Consider the following 23,194-nt stretch of genomic DNA (forward strand, 5'->3'; position numbering starts at 1 on the left):
CTCATTTGTGTTGGTGCTCATTTGTGTTGAGGCAAATGCTCACAAAACTATTGAGGTCGTGATTGTTTTGAATTTTTGTTGTGTTGGGGTTTGTAAGGTGTTGACTAGATCCTTTTTTTTTTAAAATTTAGTGTACCCAATTATTTTTTTCCAATTAAGGGGCAATTTAGTGTGGCCAATCCACCTAACCTGCACATCTTTGGGTTGTGGGGGTGAAACCCATGCAGACATGGGGAGAATGTGCAAACTCCACACAGACAGTGACCCGGGACCGGGATCGAACCTGGGTCCTCAGCGCATTGATGAGGAGACATGGGGTAGCATATGGGATTACGCCAATAAAACTTTGCTATGTTAACAGAGTGAAGGACATAGTTCAAGATACTGCACCATTTGCACATTACACAAAGCTTGAGACACAGGTTTGATCCTGTTATTTCTCCGGTGTGCCTAAAGTGCCTAGTAGTCAAGGGAGAGTACCCTACATATTGTGCTGTCAAGATTCATTCCATTGGTCAGATCTAGTTCAGGAGCTTGAGAGGATATTTGGCATGGCCTTGGAATTTGATCCTTTATTCTTAATGCTGAGTCTTTCGGATAGGAGCATTTTTGGTGATAATGAAAAAAGGCTGCTTGCAGCTCGGAAAAATATATTTTACTCCTGGATTAGTGACTTATCCTTCTAATCAAAATTGGCACAGAATAGAACACAGAATTTACATTGCAGAAGGAGGCCATTCGGCCCATCGAGTCTGTACCAGCCCTTGGAAAGAGCACCCCACTTAAGCCCTACACCACCACCCTATCCCCGTAACCCAGTAATCCCACCTAACCTTTTTGGACACAAAGGGCAATTTAGCATGGCCAATCCACCTAACCTGCACATCTTTGGACTGTGGGAGGTAACCGGAGCAGTCTCTGTAGATAGTGACCCAAGCCGGGAATCGAAGCTGGGACCCTGGTACGGTGAAGCAACTGTGCTAACCACTGTGCTACCATGCTGCCCTAGTTATGGATTGTATTCCTATGGAATCCTCACTTTTGTACTCCATTTTAGGTCAGATGCACCCCATAAAGTTTGGGACCCCTATCTCAGATTTATAGGCTCAGCCCTGTCTGCCCTGCTCCTGCAAGGTTTTCCGTACGCAACATTGCATATCTGGATTTCGCTATACATAAAGGTGTACATCTAGTTATGTCATTCTACCATGTTTGTGTGGCTTTATTCTACCCTCCCCCGCACATTGATTGATCAATTGTGTAATTGGAGGCATGTGTAATTAGAGGCACTAGTTCTTAAGGACCATAGTTCTGAAATTATCCAGTCTTTCTCTGATCTTATGTTTGCAAAATAATTATTCGGTACTGTACCAGTTGTGTTTTGAAAGTTTGTTGCAACATAAAACTTATAAAACTAATAAAAATTTACAGTAAAAAAACTACATGGGAAGATGACCAACGTTCACAGTACAATTGTGGGTACTACAATTGTATAGGGAATTAGTGAGACCACACCTGGAGTAATGTGTGCAGTTTCGGTGTCCTTATCTGACGAAGGATGTTCTTGCTGTGGAGGGAGTGCAGTGAAGGTTTACCAGGCTGATTCCTGGGATGGCAGGACTGCCATATGAGGAGAGACTAAATTGGTTAGGATTATATTAATTGGCGTTGAGAAGCGTGAGGGGACCTCCTAGAATCTTATAAAATTCTAACAGGATTAGACAGGGTAGATTCAGAAAGAATGTTTCCGACGGTGGGGCAGTCCAGAACTAGGGGTCATAGTCTGAGGATAAACCTTTTTAGGACTGTGGTGAGGAGAAATTTCTTCACCCAGAGTGTGGTGAATCTGTGGAACCACAAAAAGTAGTTGAGCCCAAAATGTTGCATAATTTCAAGAAGAAATTAGATAGCGCTTTTGGGCTAAAGGGGTCAAGGGATATGGAGGAAAGGCAGGATCAGGGTATTGAACTTGATGATCAACCATGATCATAATGAATGGCTCATGCCCTCCTCCTGATTCTATTTTCTATGTATGTTTCGAAGTAAGCAGGGGCAAATCAGACCATTCCAGCCCCTCAACCAGGGATACATCAGATCCATTCTAGTTCCTCAACGAACATACAGTCCTGTTGCATCTGGGACAACATCCTCAATGCAAGCAGGAATAACATCCAATAATGGCAATCCTACAGATCTTGGTGAGCAATTAAAGAAACTGCCAGACAAGGTTACCATTCCAATATCTGGGCATAGCAGCAAATTACCTCTAATTCAGACTCGTAAGTTCTATACATTTATGTAAAGGCAACTAAACATGAACTTGTATTGTAAATAGTTCTACTTTTTTTGAAAGGGGTTGATGTGGGGAGGAAGCAATAGTGTCTTTTAAAAGAAAGGGGGATGTTGTCATAGGACTTTGAGGGATAGCAGCATGTCATCACTAGAGGTAAATCTGTCCTGTGATCCAGTCTTCATTTCACTTTGGCTTGTTAGCAGGACATAACACACACAGCTCTGTTGCTGATTTCTTCATGTTATGTATCCAGTCTAAATATATAAACCCACAACATGTTTACCCAATCCCTTAACAGCAATTGTTATACATATTAAAAAAAAATTTTTTTTAAATCACTCGTCAGTTACAAGTCTTTTCACTCAACCTATCCTGTTACAGTTGCAGTGATCATCACTTTACATCAAGGATGTCTTCTAGTTTGAGGAAGCACGTTCTTGCTATTAACATAAGAACATAAACACTAGGAGCAGGAGTAGGCCTCCTGGCCCTTCGAACCTGCTCCGCCATTCAATGCGATCATGGCTGATCTTTTGTGGACTCAGCTCCACTTTCCCACCCGAACACCATAACTCTTTATTCCTCAAAAAACTATCTTTATCTTGAAACATTTTATGAAGGAGCCTCAACTGCTTCACTGGGCAAGGAATTCCATAGATTTACAACCCTTTGGGTGAAGAAGTTCCTCCTAAATTCAGTCCTAAATCTACTTCCTCTTATTATGAGGCTATGCCCCCTAGTTCTGTTTTCACCCGCCAGTGGAAACAACCTCCCCGCATCTATCCTATCTACTCCCTTCATAATTTTATATGTTTTTATACGATCCCCCAGCATCCTTCTAAATTCCAACGAGTAGTCCCAGTCTACTCAACCTCTTCTTGTAATCCAACCCCTCAATTCTGGGATTAACCTAGTGAATCTCCTCTGCACACCCTTCAGTGCCAGTACGTCCTTTCTCAGGTAAGGAGACCAAAACTGAACACAATACCCCAGGTGTGGCCTCACTAACACCTTATACAACTGCAGCATAACCTCCCTAGTCTTCACAACTAGCCACTGATCGCCAACCAGAGAAACACCCATTAATCCCCACTCTTTGCTTTCTATTAATTAACCGATCCTCTATCTATGCTACTACTTTATCCTTAATGCCATGCATAATTATCTTCTGCAGCAACCTTTTGTGTGGCACCTTATCAAAAGCTTTCTGGAAACCCAGATATACCACATCCATTGGCTCCCCATTGTCTACCGCACTGGTAATGTCCTCAAAAATGTCCACTTAATTAGTTAGGCATAACCTACCCTTTATGAACCCATGTTGCGTCTGTCCAATGGGACAATTTCCATCCAGATGCCTCGCTATTTCTTCCTTGATGATAAATTCCAGCATCTACTGAGGGTGTCCAGCGAAGGCTCAATAGACTAATTCCCGGGATGGCAGGACTGACATATGAAGAAAGACAGGATCGACTGGGCTTGTACTCACAGGAGTTTAGATGAATGAGGGGATCTCACAGAAACATATAAAATACTGATGGGACTGGACAGGCTAGATGCAGGAAGAATGTTCCTGATGTTGGGGACGTCCAGAAATAGGGGTCACAGCCAAAGAATAAGTGGTAAACCATTCAGGACTGAGATGAGGAAGAACTTTGTCTCTCACAGAGTTGTGAACTTGTGGAATTCTCTCCACAGAAAGCTGTTGGGGGCCAGTTCAGAGGATATATTCAACTGGAAGCTGGACATGGCCCTTGCGGCTAAAGGAATTGAGGGGTATGGAGCGAAAGCAGGAGTGGGATATTGAATTTGCATAACCAGCCATGATCATATTGACTGGTGATGCAGGCTCGAAGAGCCAAATGGCCTACTCCACCACCTATTTTCTGTGTTTCTATGAATGGCAAACTGAAAAGTACCATAATTACAATCGATTGCATTATTATAGATTAAGCCTGTACCATTTAGACAACTAAACACCATTTGATAGGCAAAGATCTTTTGACCACAGTGCACGACTGACTTACCACATATTTTACAGCACTAATAAAACGTTTGTGAAACTGAAAGTGCTGGGCTTCATCTTCTGGAATAGAAGCCGCATACAACATTCCACATGTAGTGCAAGAAATGGCTCCAATCCTTTTCTGTCCAGCATCCTGTGAAGATATATATGCGTATTTACATATACCTGCAGTTCAATTTTGCATCCACATTTTCATTTAATTTCTCTCTATATTATTTCTACATTCAACAGTGACTACATTTCAAAAGTATTTAATTGGCTATTAAGCGTTTTGGGATATCCTGAAATTCTGAAAGGCACTATATAAATGCAAGCCCATCTTTCTTTTAATTCACTGAGAGGTGTAACAAAGTGTTATTCCAGTTTTTGTTTTCCTATATGTCTCATTCTGCATTGACACCGGTCTATTTCTTACAAAACCTATTTCACAAATGATCTTACTCTGAAATTTCATTGTTTCTAATCATTGGAAAAGAAACCTAGATTTTTATTATTTATAATCAATAAAAAAAATTTTTTTGAGTAATTCTGTGCAAAGTAGTCGGTTTGCTTAAACTTATAGAACATATCAGCTCTTCTGAATCAGACAGTTTACTCTTACTAAGTTACTTTCCTCGGCTTGGGTCTCTGTCTGTGCGGAGTCTGCATGTTCTCCCCGTGTCTGCGTGGGTTTCCTCCGGGTTCTCCGGTTTCCTCCCACAGCCCAAAGATGTGCGGGTTAGGTGGATTAGCCATGCTAAATTGCCCTTACTATCCAAAAAGGTTAAGTGGATTACTGGGTTACGGGGATAGGGTGGAGGTGTGGGCTTGAATAGGGTGCTCTTTCCAAGGGCCGGTGCAGACTCGATGGGCCGAATGGCCTCCACCTGCACTGTAAATTCAATGATTTTATGAAGACATCTCTCTAACATTTCATTACATCTGGAGCCAATCCAATGACATAATTCCTGGATCGGTTCCTTGAATTTTACGGCAGTTATTGTTTTAAGCCAATCTGGTTACTGATTTGTACCCAACAAAGACACAACTTAAGCACCAACATATTCAGTTAAAATTTGCAATGTACAATTCTGATGCAGTCCAATCTGAAGTGCCAAGTTTCAGATTAGTAATTGGGGCCAATACACCACTATAAACCACATAGTGCTTGCAGTTGTGAGTGAAATAAGATAGTGGTTGGAGATACATTTCACATGCTGGTGAATGAATGTTGCTGCTAGAGATTCAAAAGTTAAAAGTTAGCATGTTAAAGAACAGACACATTCAAAAATAGGGCTTATAAAAACAAGGGTTTATTGTATTTGATTTGGATCTACACTTACATTGTTTGGTTGTTGAAGCCCACTTCCTTCTGCATTGGTAATTGGTTTGGTTTCTTCATGTACAGAAAGTTCAGGGGGATCTACAGTGTTCTTCGCTATGGTTGGCTGATTAGACAAAGATACACTTTGAAAGAATAAAAGTTGACATTTTTTGTTAAAAAATAAGAACTTCTTAAACTGTACTTTCATCATTTCTACCATTTACATTTATACAGGGAAGGTGACTAGAACTACTAGAAATACAGTATTTACATTTAAATGTGCTTTGATTCTATTCCCCAGCTGTTGGCAAGGAATCTAATTATGAAAAATCAAAGAAAAGCCTCATTATGGTCACAATTCTACATTTAATGTTTTCAAATCAAATATGGATATTCAGATAGATCTGCCTTCTCTCAACTGTGTGTGACGACAAGAACAGCAATGAACTCCCCCAGGAAATTTACCTTATAATTAAGCGTCCCAGGAGAATTGTGGTGTGGCAGATACAATGATATACAGCTTAAATAAGACATCAGCAACACTTGAGTGTGGGGTGAAAATAGAACACCAGTCCAATTTTACTTGATAAAACTTTTTGGTTGTCACTTCTGATTCCAAACCAATTGAGAGTGTGGCACTGTGCATTGAAAATTGTATGCACTAATGACAGGGAGACAAGTGACTTTTTATCAATTTACAATTCTAAAATTAATCACATGCAGTTAAGTAGTGTAACCATGCAACAACTGAGGAAATGGAAGCTGCTTAGTTCAAAATAGATGACAGGATTAGGCAAGATTGATTATGTGGAAATTCAATGGGCTTGTTCTGAATGAATATGGAACTGCACAGTATTAGCAGTTATACCGAACCCAAAATGTAATGACCAACTGTTCTTCACCATGGCTGTAATAATTTTCATGTATTGTGTTAATTTATCAGAGCTGACAGATAGCTGTGACTTCAAAGCTTGTACTAAATAACCACAGGAAATCCATGGTTTTTAATTTTGGCAAAACTGGTCAGTCATCCAAATACTACATTTCATCTACAGCACAAATAAACAGGACTATTCCTTCCAAAAGACTGGGGACACTTCCTAGGTTTTACTATATACCTACAGCCCAAAATAAACTTAATTTGTTCTAACTGGCCCATGCCAACGTTTCTGCTCCATGCAATCCTACATCTTTTCAGTATTTTGCGCTGTTTCGTAATGCTGGAAATTTAGGTTTTTGCCTCAAAACATTCCCTGGGTATAGCTATATTAGTCATTCCCATAAGCAATGGTTGTAATCTCGGGATTACTCCCTGTGCCACGTGCCAGTGAGGCGAGAAATAGGAAGATAGAGCAGGCAAACACGTGGCTAAACAGCTGGTGTAGGAGGGAGGGTTTCCGTTATCTGGACCACTGGGAGCTCTTCCGGGGCAGGTGTGACCTGTATAAAATGGACGGGTTGCATCTAAACCGGAGAGGCATAAATATCCTGGCCGCGAGGTTTGCTAGTGTCACACGGGAGGGTTTAAACTAGTATGGCAGGGGGGTGGGCACGGGAGCAATAGGTCAGAAGGTGAGAGCATTGAGGGAGAACTAGGGAATAGGGACAGTGTGGCTCTGAGGCAGAGCAGACGGGGAGAAGTTGCTGAACACAGCGGGTCTGGTGGCCTGAAGTGCATATGTTTTAATGCAAGGAGCATTACGGGTAAGGCAGATGAACTTAGAGCTTGGATTACTACTTGGAACTATGATGTTGTTGCCATTACAGAGACCTGGTTGAGGGAAGGGCAGGATTGGCAGCTAAACGTTCCAGGATTTAGATGTTTCAGGCGGGATAGAGGGGGATGTAAAAGGGGAGGCGGAGTTGCGCTACTTGTTCGGGAGAATATCACAGCTATACTGCGAGAGGACACCTCAGAGGGCAGTGAGGCTATATGGGTAGAGATCAGGAATAAGAAGGGTGCAGTCACAATGTTGGGGGTATACTACAGGCCTCCCAACAGCCAGCGGGAGATAGAGGAGCAGATAGGTAGACAGATTTTGGAAAAGAGTAAAAACAACAGGGTTGTGGTGATGGGAGACTTCAACTTCCCCAATATTGACTGGGACTCACTTAGTGCCAGGGGCTTAGACGGGGCGGAGTTTGTAAGGAGCATCCAGGAGGGCTTCTTAAAACAATATGTAAACAGTCCAACTAGGGAAGGGGCGGTACTGGACCTGGTATTGGGGAATGAGCCCGGCCAGGTGGTAGATGTTTCAGTAGGGGAGCATTTTGGTAACAGTGACCACAATTCAGTAAGTTTTAAAGTACTGGTGGACAAGGATAAGAGTGGTCCGAGGATGAATGTGCTAAATTGGGGGAAGGCTAATTATAACAATATTAGGCGAGAACTGAAGAACATAGATTGGGGGCGGATGTTTGAGGGCAAATCAACATCTGACATGTGGGAGGCTTTCAAGTGTCAGTTGAAAGGAATACAGGACAGGCATGTTCCTGTGAGGAAGAAAGATAAATACGGCAATTTTCGGGAACCTTGGATGACGAGTGATATTGTAGGCCTCGTCAAAAAGAAAAAGGAGGCATTTGTCAGGGCTAAAAGGCTGGGAACAGACGAAGCCTGTGTGGCATATAAGGAAAGTAGGAAGGAACTTAAGCAAGGAGTCAGGAGGGCTAGAAGGGGTCATGAAAAGTCATTGGCAAATAGGGTTAAGGAAAATCCCAAGGCTTTTTACACGTACATAAAAAGCAAGAGGGTAGCCAGGGAAAGGGTTGGCCCACTGAAGGATAGGCAAGGGAATCTATGTGCGGAGCCAGAGGAAATGGGCGAGGTACTAAATGAATACTTTGCATCAGTATTCACCAAAGAGAAGGAATTGGTAGATGTTGAGTCTGGAGAAGGGGGTGTAGATAGCCTGGGTCACATTGTGATCCAAAAAGACGAGGTGTTGGGTGTCTTAAAAAATATTAAGGTAGATAAGTCCCCAGGGCCTGATGGGATCTACCCCAGAATACTGAAGGAGGCTGGAGAGGAAATTGCTGTGGCCTTGACAGAAATCTTTGGATCCTCGCTGTCTTCAGGGGATGTCCCGGAGGACTGGAGAATAGCCAATGTTGTTCCTCTGTTTAAGAAGGGTAGCAAGGATAATCCCGGGAACTACAGGCCGGTGAGCCTTACTTCAGTGGTAGGGAAATTACTGGAGAGAATTCTTCGAGACAGGATCTACTCCCATTTGGAAGCAAATGGACGTATTAGTGAGAGGCAGCACGGTTTTGTGAAGGGGAGGTCGTGTCTCACTAACTTGATAGAGTTTTTCGAGGAGGTCACTCAGATGATTGATGCAGGTAGGGCAGTAGATGTTGTCTATATGGACTTCAGTAAGGCCTTTGACAAGGTCCCTCATGGTAGACTAGTACAAAAGGTGAAGTCACACGGGATCAGGGGTGAACTGGCAAGGTGGATACAGAACTGGCTAGGCCATAGAAGGCAGAGGGTAGCAATGGAGGGATGCTTTTCTAATTGGAGGGCTGTGACCAGTGGTGTTCCACAGGGATCAGTGTTGGGACCTTTGCTGTTTGTAGTATATATAAATGATTTGGAGGAAAATGTAACTGGTCTGATTAGTAAGTTTGCAGACGACACAAATGTTGGTGGAATTGCGGATAGCGATGAGGACTGTCTGAGGATACAGCAGGATTTAGATTGTCTGGAGACTTGGGCGGAGAGATGGCAGATGGAGTTTAATCCGGACAAATGTGAGGTAATGCATTTTGGAAGGTCTAATGCAGGTAGGGAATATACAGTGAATGGTAGAACCCTCAAGAGTATTGAAAGTCAAAGAGATCTAGGAGTACAGGTCCACAGGTCATTGAAAGGGGCAACACAGGTGGAGAAGGTAGTCAAGAAGGCATACGGCATGCTTGCCTTCATTGGCCGGGGCATTGAGTATAAGAATTGGCAAGTCATGTTGCAGCTGTATAGAACCTTAGTTAGGCCACACTTGGAGTATAGTGTTCAATTCTGGTCGCCACACTACCAGAAGGATGTGGAGGCTTTAGAGAGGGTGCAGAAGAGATTTACCAGAATGTTGCCTGGTATGGAGGGCATAAGCTATGAGGAGCGATTGAATAAACTCGGTTTGTTCTCACTGGAACGAAGGAGGTTGAGGGGCGACCTGATAGAGGTATACAAAATTATGAGGGGCATAGACAGAGTGGATAGTCAGAGGCTTTTCCCCAGGGTAGAGGGGTCAATTACTAGGGGGCATAGGTTTAAGGTGAGAGGGGCAAGGTTTAGAGTAGATGTACGAGGCAAGTTTTTTACGCAGAGGGTAGTGGGTGCCTGGAACTCGCTACCGGAGGAGGTAGTGGAAGCAGGGACGATAGGGACCTTTAAGGGGCATCTTGACAAATATATGAATAGGATGGGAATAGAAGGATACGGACCCAGGAAGTGTAGAAGATTGTAGTTTAGTCGGGCAGTATGGTCGGCACGGGCTTGGAGGGCCGAAGGGCCTGTTCCTGTGCTGTACATTTCTTTGTTCTTTGTTCTTGTTCAATCTAAATATCTTAAATGTAGGGTTGTGACTGGGATAATGATCTAATAATACTATATTGTAACCCATGCTTCTTCAAAAGGAGAAAACACCCAGCAAGATAAGGCCAGATATTAACTGTGCACTCATTTGAATAGTTATGGTCAGATTTACTTAGCTCAATTGATACAACTTGCCATTAACTAATAATGTGCAATGTAACAGTCCCAGCAGTTGGTTTTATTACTGCTGACAACTGCTTAGAGCCCTTACTTGATTTTAAACACATCAGATGAAAAATAGCTCAATCCATGAAAAGAAAAAAAAAATCCCCAATCAAGAAAAGTGTTGTCTCTTTCTGTCTCCATGGTTTATTCCATATTTCAATAAACATGTACTTTTAACTTATTTGGTCTAGCAATATGCTACTTTCATCTTCAAAAGGTGAGAAAATTTGATATAAACACTTAAAGTATATCTTGGAATTTGAACTGAAGGAAACAATCTTCAGTTTGCAAATTAAGTTTAAAAAGTACAATATCTAGTGTTACTGAACCCATTACATTACATTACCCATTACATTCTGATGGTGAGTGCTACCAAAATAACTTGATTAACACAATTTAAGTTAGCAGCATGTCCTGTGTATAATTACTTCACCTTGCTGTACAACAGTCACAATGCTAAATGGTTAATACTGTTCAATATACAGTTATCTATACAATTCACTAACTCAAAATGTTCAGATAAATGGTTTTCTCATGACGATTCAAAAACCACGACAATTACCTTTCATTATCCATTTTTGATGAATCTGGATTATTGAACAGAGTCCGCACAGTTTCCTTCGATAATGATCCTATAATGTTATTCAATGAAGACAAAAAACATATTTGAACTAAACAGATCTTCTAGTGAAATGAAAATTAGTCCTGACGGTAAAATATTATACGCAGTATGGGTATAAAGCTTAAACAGTTCATAATGTCAAAATTACTCCTAACTTAGTTTTCAAATGGTCTGCTCGAAACTGGTCTGCTCAAATTAAGAATTGTGTCATGGAAGCAAAAATGGCAGTTAAATGGATTAAATACCAGATGTGAAAGGTCTATGCAGCTCATGCAGGAAAACATTTTGGGAGTTGGTTGGTGGGAACACAGTCAGAAGAGAAGTGTGTGTTTGGCACTAAAAAAATAATCTTACTGGTGGAATATGGGGGGCACAGTTGGTCAGGAACAGAAGAAACATTTTTTTGCTGTCTGAAATTGTCTTGCATGAAAGGAATTCAGTAAATTTGAATCCAACTTCTTGAGTTACATCCATAGTACAAACTGACCAACATTAACTGTCAAGCTCACTCAGGTATGACTGATGTTGAAATGAAAAGATGAAAATGGAGTAGGCATCCTTTGAGGTGGACATTGGGCACCTAATGGCACTTAACCGAATTTAGGAGTTGGGTGACAGCTTTTTGAGTTGGGTGATAAAGCTTTTTTAAAAAAAAAGTTATGTCAAAAATGCATTACTTTCACACAAAAGCATGTCAGCAAAAAAAGGAACTGGGTTTTCTTGTCACATTCATTCATTTTAAAGCCAAGTTAGATTCATAAACCATACATTTCCTGGCATTTAACCGAGAGCATAATTTGTTCTACTATACCTTCTGACTCATTTCCCAAATGCTTCTTAACTGTTTTCAGCGGTAACTCTGTATAGCGTTTTTCTGGACTACATTCAGGGCTGGACTCCAAATGTAACGTAAAACTCTGAAGAAAAACACAAATCTCTTTACGGTGGACTGATAGCAAATGAAGAAAAATAACAATTACACAAATCTAACTTTGCCCTTTTGGCGATGCTTTACTGCAGTGCATTATTTTAGAAATACAAGATATACAACACAAAATCAAGTGTTTATAGATGGGCATTAGTTATAATTGGTTAGATGTAAATAATCTGATGTCAGTCAAAGTAGTACACTGGTTGGTCCCCAGTGCCAACGCATGTGTGCTCCTGAGGTTGGAGCACATGCCACAGGGAGGGGGAATTTTCTGCCAGCGTTTACTGCGCGCAAAATTGGTGACGTTGGCGGAAAATCATGGGAGACCATGGAAACGCGAATCTCGATGGCGAGATCTTGTTCTCTGATTTTCACCGCCCCTGCCATAAATTAACATACACTTAAAGGGGGTTCCCCGCCATATGTTCCCCCACCGACAAACTCATGGTGGCAAAGTTCCCGTACCAGCCTCCCCGAACAGGCGCCGGAATGTGGAGACTAGGGGCTTTTCACAGTAACTTCATTGCAGCCTACTTGTGACAATAAGCGATTATTATATTATTATAATTAAAGTTTACAACAGGTGTTTAAGTGTGAAGCAGCCAAGGAAACCTGCTGGGAATGCAAAGGTTAAGTACAGCCCCCAGGGGAATAAGAACATGCCTGGGCAATGCCAACATGGCAGTGCCAGGGCAGGCCCTTTAGGTAGCTCTATTGGGAGGGATAGCCCTGGTGCTTATGGGGTGGGAGGCCATTGCGTGGTGTTTGTCGGCTGGGGGGGGGGGGGGGGGGGGGGGGGGGGGGGGGGGGAGACAAGAGTATTGTTTTAACAGAGATCCGGGCCCTTTTGCTGTGGTGTTTATACTATGCTGTCCCATTCTGGCCACTGTTCAACTGCCCCAAGTAATCTAAATAGGCATGGTGTTGTCACTAAGAGATGTTTTGCCAAAATGCCTCCCAAATCTAATATCTTCCCTTAGGGAAGAGACTTTTAAAAATTAATTTGTGGAATGTGAGTATCGTTGGCTAGGTGAGCATTGTGCCATCCCGAATTACTCTCGAGGTTCCCTGATGAGTAAACCCACAGAGATTAGAAGTAACAAAAGATTACCAATCATTAAGATTGTTAATTTAAAAAAATATATAAATAATACACTGAACTAGTTGCAAATGACGTATAGATTTTAAACATTGATACTTATAAATGGGATAGATTAATCCAGTGGCCTCCGACTGTCATTTATGCAGTCTGAGACAGTAGTCAAAGTTCTTTCACTCTACTGGCTGTAATAATTTATGGCAGTGTCACTCCAGCTCCTTGTGGATATAAACTAACAAAACTGCTCTTACTCATTTGTCAAATTCACAACACAGGCCTCAAAAATGTTATATCACCGAAACAATTGGAAAAATCTAATCAAAATCACAAACTTAGTATGCAGCAATGAATGGGGTAGTGGAATCCTTTGTGACAAACTGACGAGCATAAAATTAAAACTTAACCATAACTTAGTTAACATTTACATCAAGAATTACAGTTCAGGAAGAGATAGTGATGTATGGTTGCAGGATGCAGTAATTTCAAGTAGGTGACATGAACTTGGACAAGCATATCTGCAAGATATGTTGCTACCTGAGATTTTTGAGCTCATGTCACCGTGAATTTTTAAGGTTTCTAGTGCAAGGGTTTGTTAGGAGTAACAATTTGAGAACTTGCATTGGGTGGAAACAGAGGTGATTGCCTACAGCTCAGGGAAAGCAAAGAGGAACCCATCCCAGCACATCCTCTTCAACATGATTGAAGCACTGGTTTTCTGTGGTGAAGAATAGAACTCCAGCCAGGACCATCAAATACATAACAGCATCACCAAAAACAAAATAACAAGGAGAAAAATTAGAAATTTAATTATGATTGCTCTAATGAGAGACTTGATAGACTGGTAGGAGCTTTTGCAATCTAAATCAGAGCTCTTCAATGCTTTGTTGCTACCTAGTTCCTAAGGCAAGAAATATTTCAGACAATGTTTGAAATCCTGCAAAGGGTTTAGAAGGTAGGTTTAGAAACAGAATTCTTAATCTAAAAGCACCTGTTACAAAGAGAGTAGCTGCCAGATAACTTCCACTGCTGTTTACTAGAAGAGGAAGAGAAAAATTAGAGAGTTCAACTCATAGTTTAACGGGATGTTGTCAGGAGGAGTTTTATAATTTTTTACACAAGTTCTCAAAAACAGGAGCTACTCTGCAAGCATGGGCTACATTTGAACAGGTAGGAAGCTACTATACAGAAAATTAAATTTTAAAAAGGAAGTGGAATGAAGCAGGAAAGTTAAATTGGCCAGTTTCAAGCAAGAAAAAACATGTTAAAGATTGGACAAGAAGTGAAAACCAATAGCTTCAAGTATGAGCAAAATGATAAAGTGCTAAACATCTAGATGAAGAGAAAGCAAATCAAAAGCAGCATTGATTTCGGAAAGATTTGGGAATTATTTCAGATTATATATGGTGTATGGGTGAAAAGCAGGGTGTGTGAGAACATAGATTGTCAGAAAGGCTTTTAAAGTATTACAGAGAACATTATTGGAGAAGGTTAATGGGTATAAAATTAGCAAAAAGTAGAACATTGAACGAAAAAGTTACGAGAGAGGGAACAAAGAAGGATTTAAGCAGTTTCTCAGAGTAGCTGAAAGTCAGTTATAGTGTTAAACAGGGTTCTGTTCTGGGAAAGCTTCCGTTCACGGTGTGCATCTGTTAAGTAGTCATAGAATCAAAGAGAAAGCTGCCCAAATTTTCAGATGTGCTCAAGGGCATTGTACATAACTGGCCTCGACAGGAAATTGCAACAGATTATCAGCAAGATGGTGGAATAGGGAGAAAAGTGGCAAATGGAATTCAGTATGAGTGATGGTACACTACGGGAGTGGAGAAACGGTTGTATGCTACGGAAGAGCAGAGGAATTTGGGAATCTGGTTCACAATATCTCAAAAGTGGCAACTTGAGCAAATAATGACACAAAAGTTAATGCAATATTGCACCAGATAGTAGTCAGCAGTGAATGAATAGCCCTAGTTGTTAATTGGACTTTCTATAGGGATTTGCACTTGAATTTGCACTTGATTAAAAAGCTATTTTGATTCCAGCCCTCCAGAGAGGATCTGGGAGCTGTGCAAACAGGCAAACAGCTATGTATTGCCTTAACCAATCCGGTTGAAGAAGTCTGAACAACACACGCAGCACCCAAACTGGTGGCATGGTTGGAATACTTAATTCCATGCCAAAATATGTACATAAAGCAAATAAAGAGGAAAGGAAATAAACTAACTTGACAGGGGTGAGGGAACCAGAAGATATCAGATTGGAATACCAAGGTGCACAAAATTTGGGAAGATAGATAGCACAAAAGTAGAACAGCAAGTTAATAGGTGGGGTCAGAGTAAAGAAGTAAGAGTATAAATCAGAGTTACTGACCACGTGTGTGGATGGGCGGAATGTGGAAATAAGACAGGTGAGTTACAGGCGTAGATTGCCATGTGGAAATATTATGTTGCGGTATAACAGAAACCTGGTTCAAAGAAGGGCCGGACTGGGAGTTAAATATTCCTGGATACAAGTTATTCAGGAAAGATAGGAATCCATTTGGCTAGGGCCAAGGAACAAAAAACAGTGCAATTACATTGCTTTGTCTAGTCTATAGGCCACCAACTAGTAAGAGGGCTGTAGAGGAACAAAGTTGCAAGGAAAAACCAGAGAAATGCAAAAGTTATAAGAGTACTATAATGAAGATTATCCAAATATAGACTGGGATAGTATTAGTGTAAAGGGCAGAGAGGGTCAAGCGTCCTCACAATGTGTTCAAGAAAATTTTCTTCACCAGATGTTTCCAATGCAACAAAAAAAGAGGCACTGCAAGACCTGGTTCTTGGAAATGAGGTGGGCCAAGGGGGCAAGTGTCATTAGGCATTTAGGAGACAGCAATTATTGTGTCATAAGGTTTAAGTTTACTATGGAAAAGAACAAAGGATAATGCAGAGTAAGAAAAATTAACTGGAGGAAAGTCAATTTCAATGGGGTAACAGATCCAGGCCATATAAACTGGAGTCAAAGGTTGGCGGGAAAAATGATAACTGATCAATGGACCTTTAAAGAAGAGTAAATTCCAGCAGTCAAGATGCATTCCCTTGAAAGGGAAAGGTAGGGCAAGCAAATCCAGAACTCCCTGGATGACAAAGGAGATAGAAATTAAGAAGCATAAGTGTGCTTATGACAGGTGCGGGTAGAAACTACAATTGAGGACCAGGTTGAAAAAAAGAAGGTTCAGAGGGAAGATCAAGAAGCAAATAAGAGAAGCAAAGAGGGAGTATGAAACGTGACTGGCAACCAACACAAAAGGGAATCACAAAGTCTTCTATAGGCTTATAAGTAGTAAAAAGGTGGTAAAAGGAAGAATAGGGATGGTGAGAGAACAAAAATGGAATTTGCACCTGGAGGCAGGGGGCGTAGCTGAGGTACTAATTAAATACTTTGCATATGTCTTTCCCAAGGAAGATGATGCCAGGCCAAGGTAAAAGAGGTGGTAATTCACGACACTAGATGGATTGAAAATTGAGAGATATGGTATGAGAGATCTGTACTTAAATTGATACGGCACCAGGACCAGATGAGATGCACCCAAGGATACTGCGAGAAGTAATCGTGTAAATTGCGGAGACACGTATCATAATTTCTCAGTTTTCCTTAGACTCTGTGGATGTGCCAGAAGACTGGAAAATTGCAAATGATTGATCCCTACAGTGCAGGAGGCCATTTGGCCCATCGTGTCTGCAGCAACCCTCTGAAAGAGCACCCTACCCATAGCCCACTCACTCACCCTATCCCCATAACCCACCTAACCATTGGAAATTTAGAATGGCCAATCCACCTAACCTGCGCATTTTTGGACTGTGGGAGGAAACCAGACCGCCTGGAGGAAACCAAGGCAGACACGGGGAGAACATGCAAACACCAGTTACCCAAGGTCAGAAAAAAACCCGGGTCCATGGCACTATGAGGCAGCAGTGCTAGCCACTGTGCCACCATGCTAATGTGACACCTTTGTTCAAGAAAGGGTGTATGGATAAGCCCAGCAACTCCAAGTTAGTCAGTTTAACTTTGGTGGTGGGGAAGCTTCTGGAAACAATAATGTGGGACAAAGGTATTAGCACAGGGGCAACTGTGGGTGGGTTAAGGAAAGCCAGCATGAATTTGTTATGGGCAAATCATATTTAACTAACTTGGGAATTTTTTGAAGAGGTATCAGAGAGGATTGATGAGGACAATGCCATTGATGTGGTGTATGTAGACTTCCAAAAGATGTGCAATACAATGTCGCATAATAGACGTGTGAGCAACATTATAGCTTGTGGAATAAAAGCGACTAGCAACACATACGGAATTGGCTGAATGGCAGGAAGTGTATGCATGGTGGTTAATGGATATTCTTTGGGCTGGAGGGAGGTTTGTAATGGAGTTCCCCAGGGGTCAGTGTTGCGACATTTGCTTTTTCTGATGTTTATAAATGTCCTGGGCCTTGGTGTGCAGGAAACAATTTCAATGTTTGCCAATTATACAAAACTTGGAAGCATTGGGAACGGAGAAGAAAAGTATAACTTCAGAATGGCAGAGACAAGTTGGCAGAATGGGTGAACAGATGAATTTTAATGCATAGAAATGTGAAGTGATTAATTTTGGTAGAAAGAACATGGCGACAATAGAAAATAGGGGTTACAACTCTGAAGGGTTGTAGGAGTAGAGCACGTGGGTGCACATGTGCATGAGCCATTAAAAGGTTATAGGGCAGATTGAGGGAGCGTTGGGGCAGCACAGTGGTTAGCACTGGATAAAAGCAAATTACTGCAGATGCTGGAATCTGAAACCAAGAGAGAACATGCTGGAACATCTCAGCAGGTCTGGTAGCATCTGTAGGGAGAGAAAAGAGCTAACGCTTCAAGTCCAGATGACCCTTTGTCAAAGCTGGTCATCTGAAGCTTTGTCATAGCTTTGACAAAGGGCCGCCTGGAACCGAAAAGTTAGCTCTTTTCTCTCCTTAGATGCTGCCAGATCTGCTGAGATTTTCCAGCATTTTCTCGCTCACGGTGATTAGCACTGTTGCCTACGGCGCTGAGAACTCGGGTTCGATCCCGGCCCCGGGTCACTGTCGGTGTGGAGTTTGCACATTTTCCCCATTTCTGCGTGGGTTTCACCCCCACAACCCAAAGATGTACAGGTTAGGTTGATTGGCCATGCTAAATTGCCCCTTAATTGAGGGAAAAAAAATCATTGGGTGCCCTAAATTAGAAAAAAAAGATTGAGGGAGCCATTAATAAAGCATCGAGTTTCCTACACTTTATTGGTAGGAGCATAACGTACAAGATCACGGGAGGTTATGTTGAACTTGTATCAATCACTAGTTCAGCCTTAGTATCATGTCCAGTTCTGGGCCCCACACACTTTCAGGTAGGCTGTGAAGGCATTGGAGAGGATGCAGAAAAGATTCAGAAGCATAATTCCTGGGATGAGGAACTTCAGTTGTGAAGATAGATATAAGACATTAGATTGGAGACGTTAGGACTGCTTCCTTTGCGTAAAAGCGGAGAGGAGATTTGATAGTTGTATTCAAAATCATGAGGGGTCTGAACAGAATAGAGAGGGAGAAACTGTTCCCACTCATGAAAGATGGAGAACGAGAGGGCCCAGATTTCAAGTAACTGGTTAAAGAAGCAATTGCAATACGAGGAAAACCTTTTTCTCACAGCGAGTGGTTAAGGTCCAGAATGCAGTGCCTGAAAACGAAGTGGAGGCAGGTTCAATTAAAGCATTCAAGAGGGAACTGGCCTATTACTTGAAAAGAATGACTGTGCAGGGTTAAAGGGAGAAGTCAAGAGAATGGAACTAGGCGAGTTGCTCATTCGGAGAGCGGGTGCAGATATGCTAGGCCCAAATGGCCTTATCCTGCATCATAACAGTTCTGTGATTCTGAGATTAAGAAAGAGGTAAAAGAAAAACAAATATACTTTTATTTAAATCTTATTCTTTAAATCTTCAATGATAATTAAAATCTGAAGGAACAGAACTCAACATTTGTTTAAAAAAAAAAAATTCTCAGTATTCCATAGATCCACAAGGTTGGGTCTATAGAATGGATCACTGGTGCAAGTAATTGAAAGAGCGATCATGCCGACATTGAATAATAAGGTAGATCAGTGGCTGAAGGAGAAAATAGGACTAGTGCTCATCCGGAAGATGTAACAGATGTAACTTAGCCTAATAGATTTCTGTGCTTTAATTAATTTGTATGTTTGTATTCATAAGCTTTGCCATACCACAAAAGTATATATTTAACTGAAATACAAAAATACCTCATCAGCTTCAGATTCAGTTTCCATTTTTGGCATCTCTGCCTCATCCTCTTTGCTGTCAAATAAATTTACTAGTTTTATTTCTTCAGGTGTACTGTTTTCAGATGATTTTTGATCGTTATTGGTGGTTTTTCCAACTTCCATTTGAGAAGCAACAGCTTTCGATTTCTGTTGCGCAAGTGTGATATTTTCTTCTTTGGTCTGTATAGGCACCCCATTTGGCAGCTTTGTTTTCTCTACCTTCCTAATAGTTTCAACTACTACTTTTGAAACTGCTTGCCTAACCTGCAAATTTCTAAACTTGTGGGTGGAATTGATGGCAGTTAGCTTTTTTTGATCAGTTTTAATTTGCCTAATTCTAGTCCAACTATTTCCCCCCTTTTGTAAATTATATCTTGCAGTTACATATTTATTACGTTCAATTGGTTTACGTTTTACACATTTTTGTCCCGAAAACTGGAATCTGTTTAGACTGGAATAAATTGGCTTTGCCCGTTTTGTTTTCTCAATATATTCTGGCATTATGGCTTCTGGTTCTTTTTGGATATTTTCATCTTCTATCTTTGCAGGTTCCTTTTTCACTGAAAGATCAAGCGTGTCAGAAGCTATCTCTTCTGCAATCTCTTCACACAGCTCAAGAATACTTTGACGCTTACACTTGGCATTATCATCAGTTTGCAGACATGGTATCGCCATAGCTGTTTTTGGATTAGAAATTGCATTATTACCTTTACGAATAGTTTCTCGAGATTGTTTTGAACCTTGCTGGTGTTCTTTCACAGAATTATTTAACTTTTTCTTATTTTGTGGAGCATTATTCAGAGTTTTAGTTTGTTTCTTTTCAGTAGATGATTTCACTTCACTTTTTCCTTTTGCTTTGATATTGTATTTTTTTGTAGTGACCAGTTTCTGATCCTTACCTTCAAATTTTTTTACATTTTGCAATATTGCATGAGAAGCACCTCTTCCAATTTTTGTTTCGGAATGGGCTTGTAGAACTGTCTTCCTGGATTTAGATTTTGCTTGATGAGCTCCTGAAGCTGTTAAAGTTTTATCAATAGTATTTTCCACTTTCTCCAGATCAGTTTTTCTTTTGTGTGCAATACATGCTTTTGTCTCTACAATATTGGACTTATTTTCTTTGGGAGTTGTAACCTTTGCTGCTGAAGCTTTCCTCCCAAATTTACCATCCACTTTTGTTCCTGAAGCTTTGGAAGTCTTCACTTTTGGAGTTTTTATAACTTTTGCCTGCTTAGTTCTTCCAAGATTACTTTCTACTTTAATTCGTTTTTGCATAGGCAAACTATTTTCAACAGTTTTGGGACATAAATCACTTAGTGTCCTTTTTCTCAGTTTCCTTGGAGTGGCAAATGTACTGGACTTGCTGTCCGTGGAAGAGGATGATTTTGTTGATAAAGGGTTCAGGTTGAGTCTCTGAGATGACCTAGTCGGTCTTTGATTCAGTATTTTCTTAGTCATGGATCTTAACTTGGATGCTACTACATGTTGAATATTTTCTTTTGCATGCTTTTGACCAGATCTAGTTTGAGGTCTCACAGCATTAGTCTCAAGATTATCCTTACCTGTAAGGTGATGTAGTGATGATTTTAACCTCAGTGTCTTTTTTTGTTGAAGCTTCTTTACTGATTTTGTGCTAGTTTGTACCTTCACAGAAACTTTCTTAGAAGAAACTTTATTTACCAGAGTTTTCATAGCTTTATGTGAGGTCAATTGTTTAGTACGATTACCCTTGCATGTCACAGATTTAACTGTTTTTTTGCCAGTCTGCTTCTTATAGGTCCTTGCAGTTACTGGTAAAGGCTTTACATCTTTCTTTGTCGGTTTCATTTTGGATACATTCATGGTAGACTTCGGTTGCACTCTCACGTTTTTCTTACTTGAATGTGATTTGTTTGTTGTAGCTCTTACATAATTTCCAACAACTTGAAGAGATTTTGTTTTAGTTGATTTACTTGCCTTTAGAGGAACTTTTTTCTGAGAACAAGCTTTTGGGGACATTTTTAAAGGAAGTTTTTTAAAGGTGAGCTCTTTGGAAATACGAAGATTTTTATGTGCAGGTCTTGACTGTGAAGTTCCATTACTCTGGATTAACTTCTGTGTAACCTTCACTGGCATTAGTTTGCATACAGTTTTGGAGCTCTTTTGCTTTTTTGTGGTTTTCCTTTCAGGCAGCACTTTGCAAGATCTCCTCTTTGATATTGAAGAATCTACAATTTTCTTCTGCTGGGAAGACTTCAATAATGCACCATTTTTAAGTAAAGGTTTCTTAGATTTTTTCTTCAAAGGAGCCACTCTTTTATTTTTTTTAATGATCTTTGTGCCTTTCCTCTTGAGCTTTGCTGTTTTTTTTGCTGCTAATCTGTTCGCTTTTACAGTTCCTCTAGGCAACTTCAATGCTTCTTTTTTAGTGGACACCCGATGTGACTGAGTGGCTGACTGCTTTGTGAACCCTCTTTGAGGTGTTGTCTTTTTCTCCAAACGTTGCTTTTTGGTTGAAGGTCCACCTCTTGCTGAGCCACGTTGCTGCTGGGAAGACCTATTAGATAAATTATGATGAATATTTGTCAGTGGTATTTTCAATTACTTAATTCATGCTAGTGAAAAATAAACTGAGCAGTATATTCAATTATGAGAAACAAAATAGTAGAGAACAGTTACTTAGGACTCCGGAGGTAACCATCTTCCATAATCAGACTGTTACAGTACATTTTGAGGGATCTGTGGGGATGGTGTTGGAGAAGGAAGAGGGAGGGAGTGCAGAAATGTATTTTTAACTCCTCCCTTTGAATTTGCTTGCAGAGAACATGAGCTCGTTACTTGCTATCAACATTTCTGCTTCTTTGTAATTTTTCATGGAAATGCAGATACTTACAATGGTGTAATTAAGAACAAAAACGGCATGTGGAGGAGTCACTACCAAAACAAGACATCTAGAAGTGGACCAACTTAGAGAATTGAACTAAAGATTTTTGAATTGCTCTCCAAAGCAAGTCAATTTTATGAACATTGGATTTAACAAGACAGTTAGTTAAGTCTTAAAATTTCTCCTTTAACTCAAGGTAAAATTCCAGAAGAACCCCAGCTCAGGGAAATACCCATGTGGTCTGATTGCCATGGGGTGAAAATCAAACAGAAATCTATTGAAATCACGTGATAACTCACAGTAAAGGGACAGTTGCTTTGTGAAAGTGGAAAAGATAGAGAAAGCAGCTATTCTCATGGAGAAGCTGGATGCTTGCAAAATCAGTTTTCTAATTGAAAGGAAGGTGACAGAACCAAATGAACTTGGAGATTTAAGGAACAAAAAGTCGCCACCGTGGACCTTTCTGGTGGAGTAGGATCTGGAAGACTCAGGTTGAGTGGAATTACTTTTGAAGGGCACCTGAAGTTGTGACCAATGCACCTGGGATAAAAGTGACCCTGCTAGAGAGCTAGCTGGGAGTAACACTGGTCTTGTTTTTGTAACACCACTACGTATCTGTCAGAGATATAGTGCACACAAAGGAGTTCTAAAATGTATCCTAATTGCATCAATTAGTTAATGCAAAAGTGCCCTTTTTTCAAAGTTTGCTGCATTAGTTAATCAATGTTTGTGCTATGTTTGTTAGAAAAGGTGAGACCTGTGAGAGAGGAAGATGGCTTTTGCACCATGTTTATATTTGTATGTACAGTGTTTCTTCTGTTGTTGTTATAAAACCATAAATACCTCAATAAAATGTTTATTAAAAAATGTTTGTGCTTTGTTGATTTTAGTTGGTCTGTTGCAGTAAAGTCTTAAAATGTGACAGCTTGTCTTTTGGTTATTTCCGTAGTTATTTGGAAAATTAATTTATTTTTAAAAGTTCAG

The 23,194-nt window shown here is 40.6% G+C and overlaps 1 protein-coding gene across 1 annotated transcript in view; it reads right to left on the reverse strand.

Annotated features, from left to right (window-relative positions):
• The window catches only part of LOC140385583 (uncharacterized), a 58,886-nt gene that overhangs the window by 31,889 nt on the left and 3,803 nt on the right, over positions 1-23,194 (reverse strand). Inside the window, exons 2-6 of the mRNA XM_072467888.1 lie at positions 19,327-21,883; positions 11,815-11,920; positions 10,944-11,013; positions 5,642-5,765; positions 4,321-4,452 (exon numbers count right to left, since the gene is read on the reverse strand). Coding sequence (XP_072323989.1) covers positions 4,321-4,452; positions 5,642-5,765; positions 10,944-11,013; positions 11,815-11,920; positions 19,327-21,883 — 2,989 coding nt within the window. The remainder of the gene's footprint in view (positions 1-4,320; positions 4,453-5,641; positions 5,766-10,943; positions 11,014-11,814; positions 11,921-19,326; positions 21,884-23,194) is intronic.

The sequence above is a fragment of the Scyliorhinus torazame genome, chromosome 11, assembly GCF_047496885.1.
Source record: "Scyliorhinus torazame isolate Kashiwa2021f chromosome 11, sScyTor2.1, whole genome shotgun sequence".
Taxonomy (NCBI): Eukaryota; Metazoa; Chordata; class Chondrichthyes; order Carcharhiniformes; family Scyliorhinidae; genus Scyliorhinus; species Scyliorhinus torazame.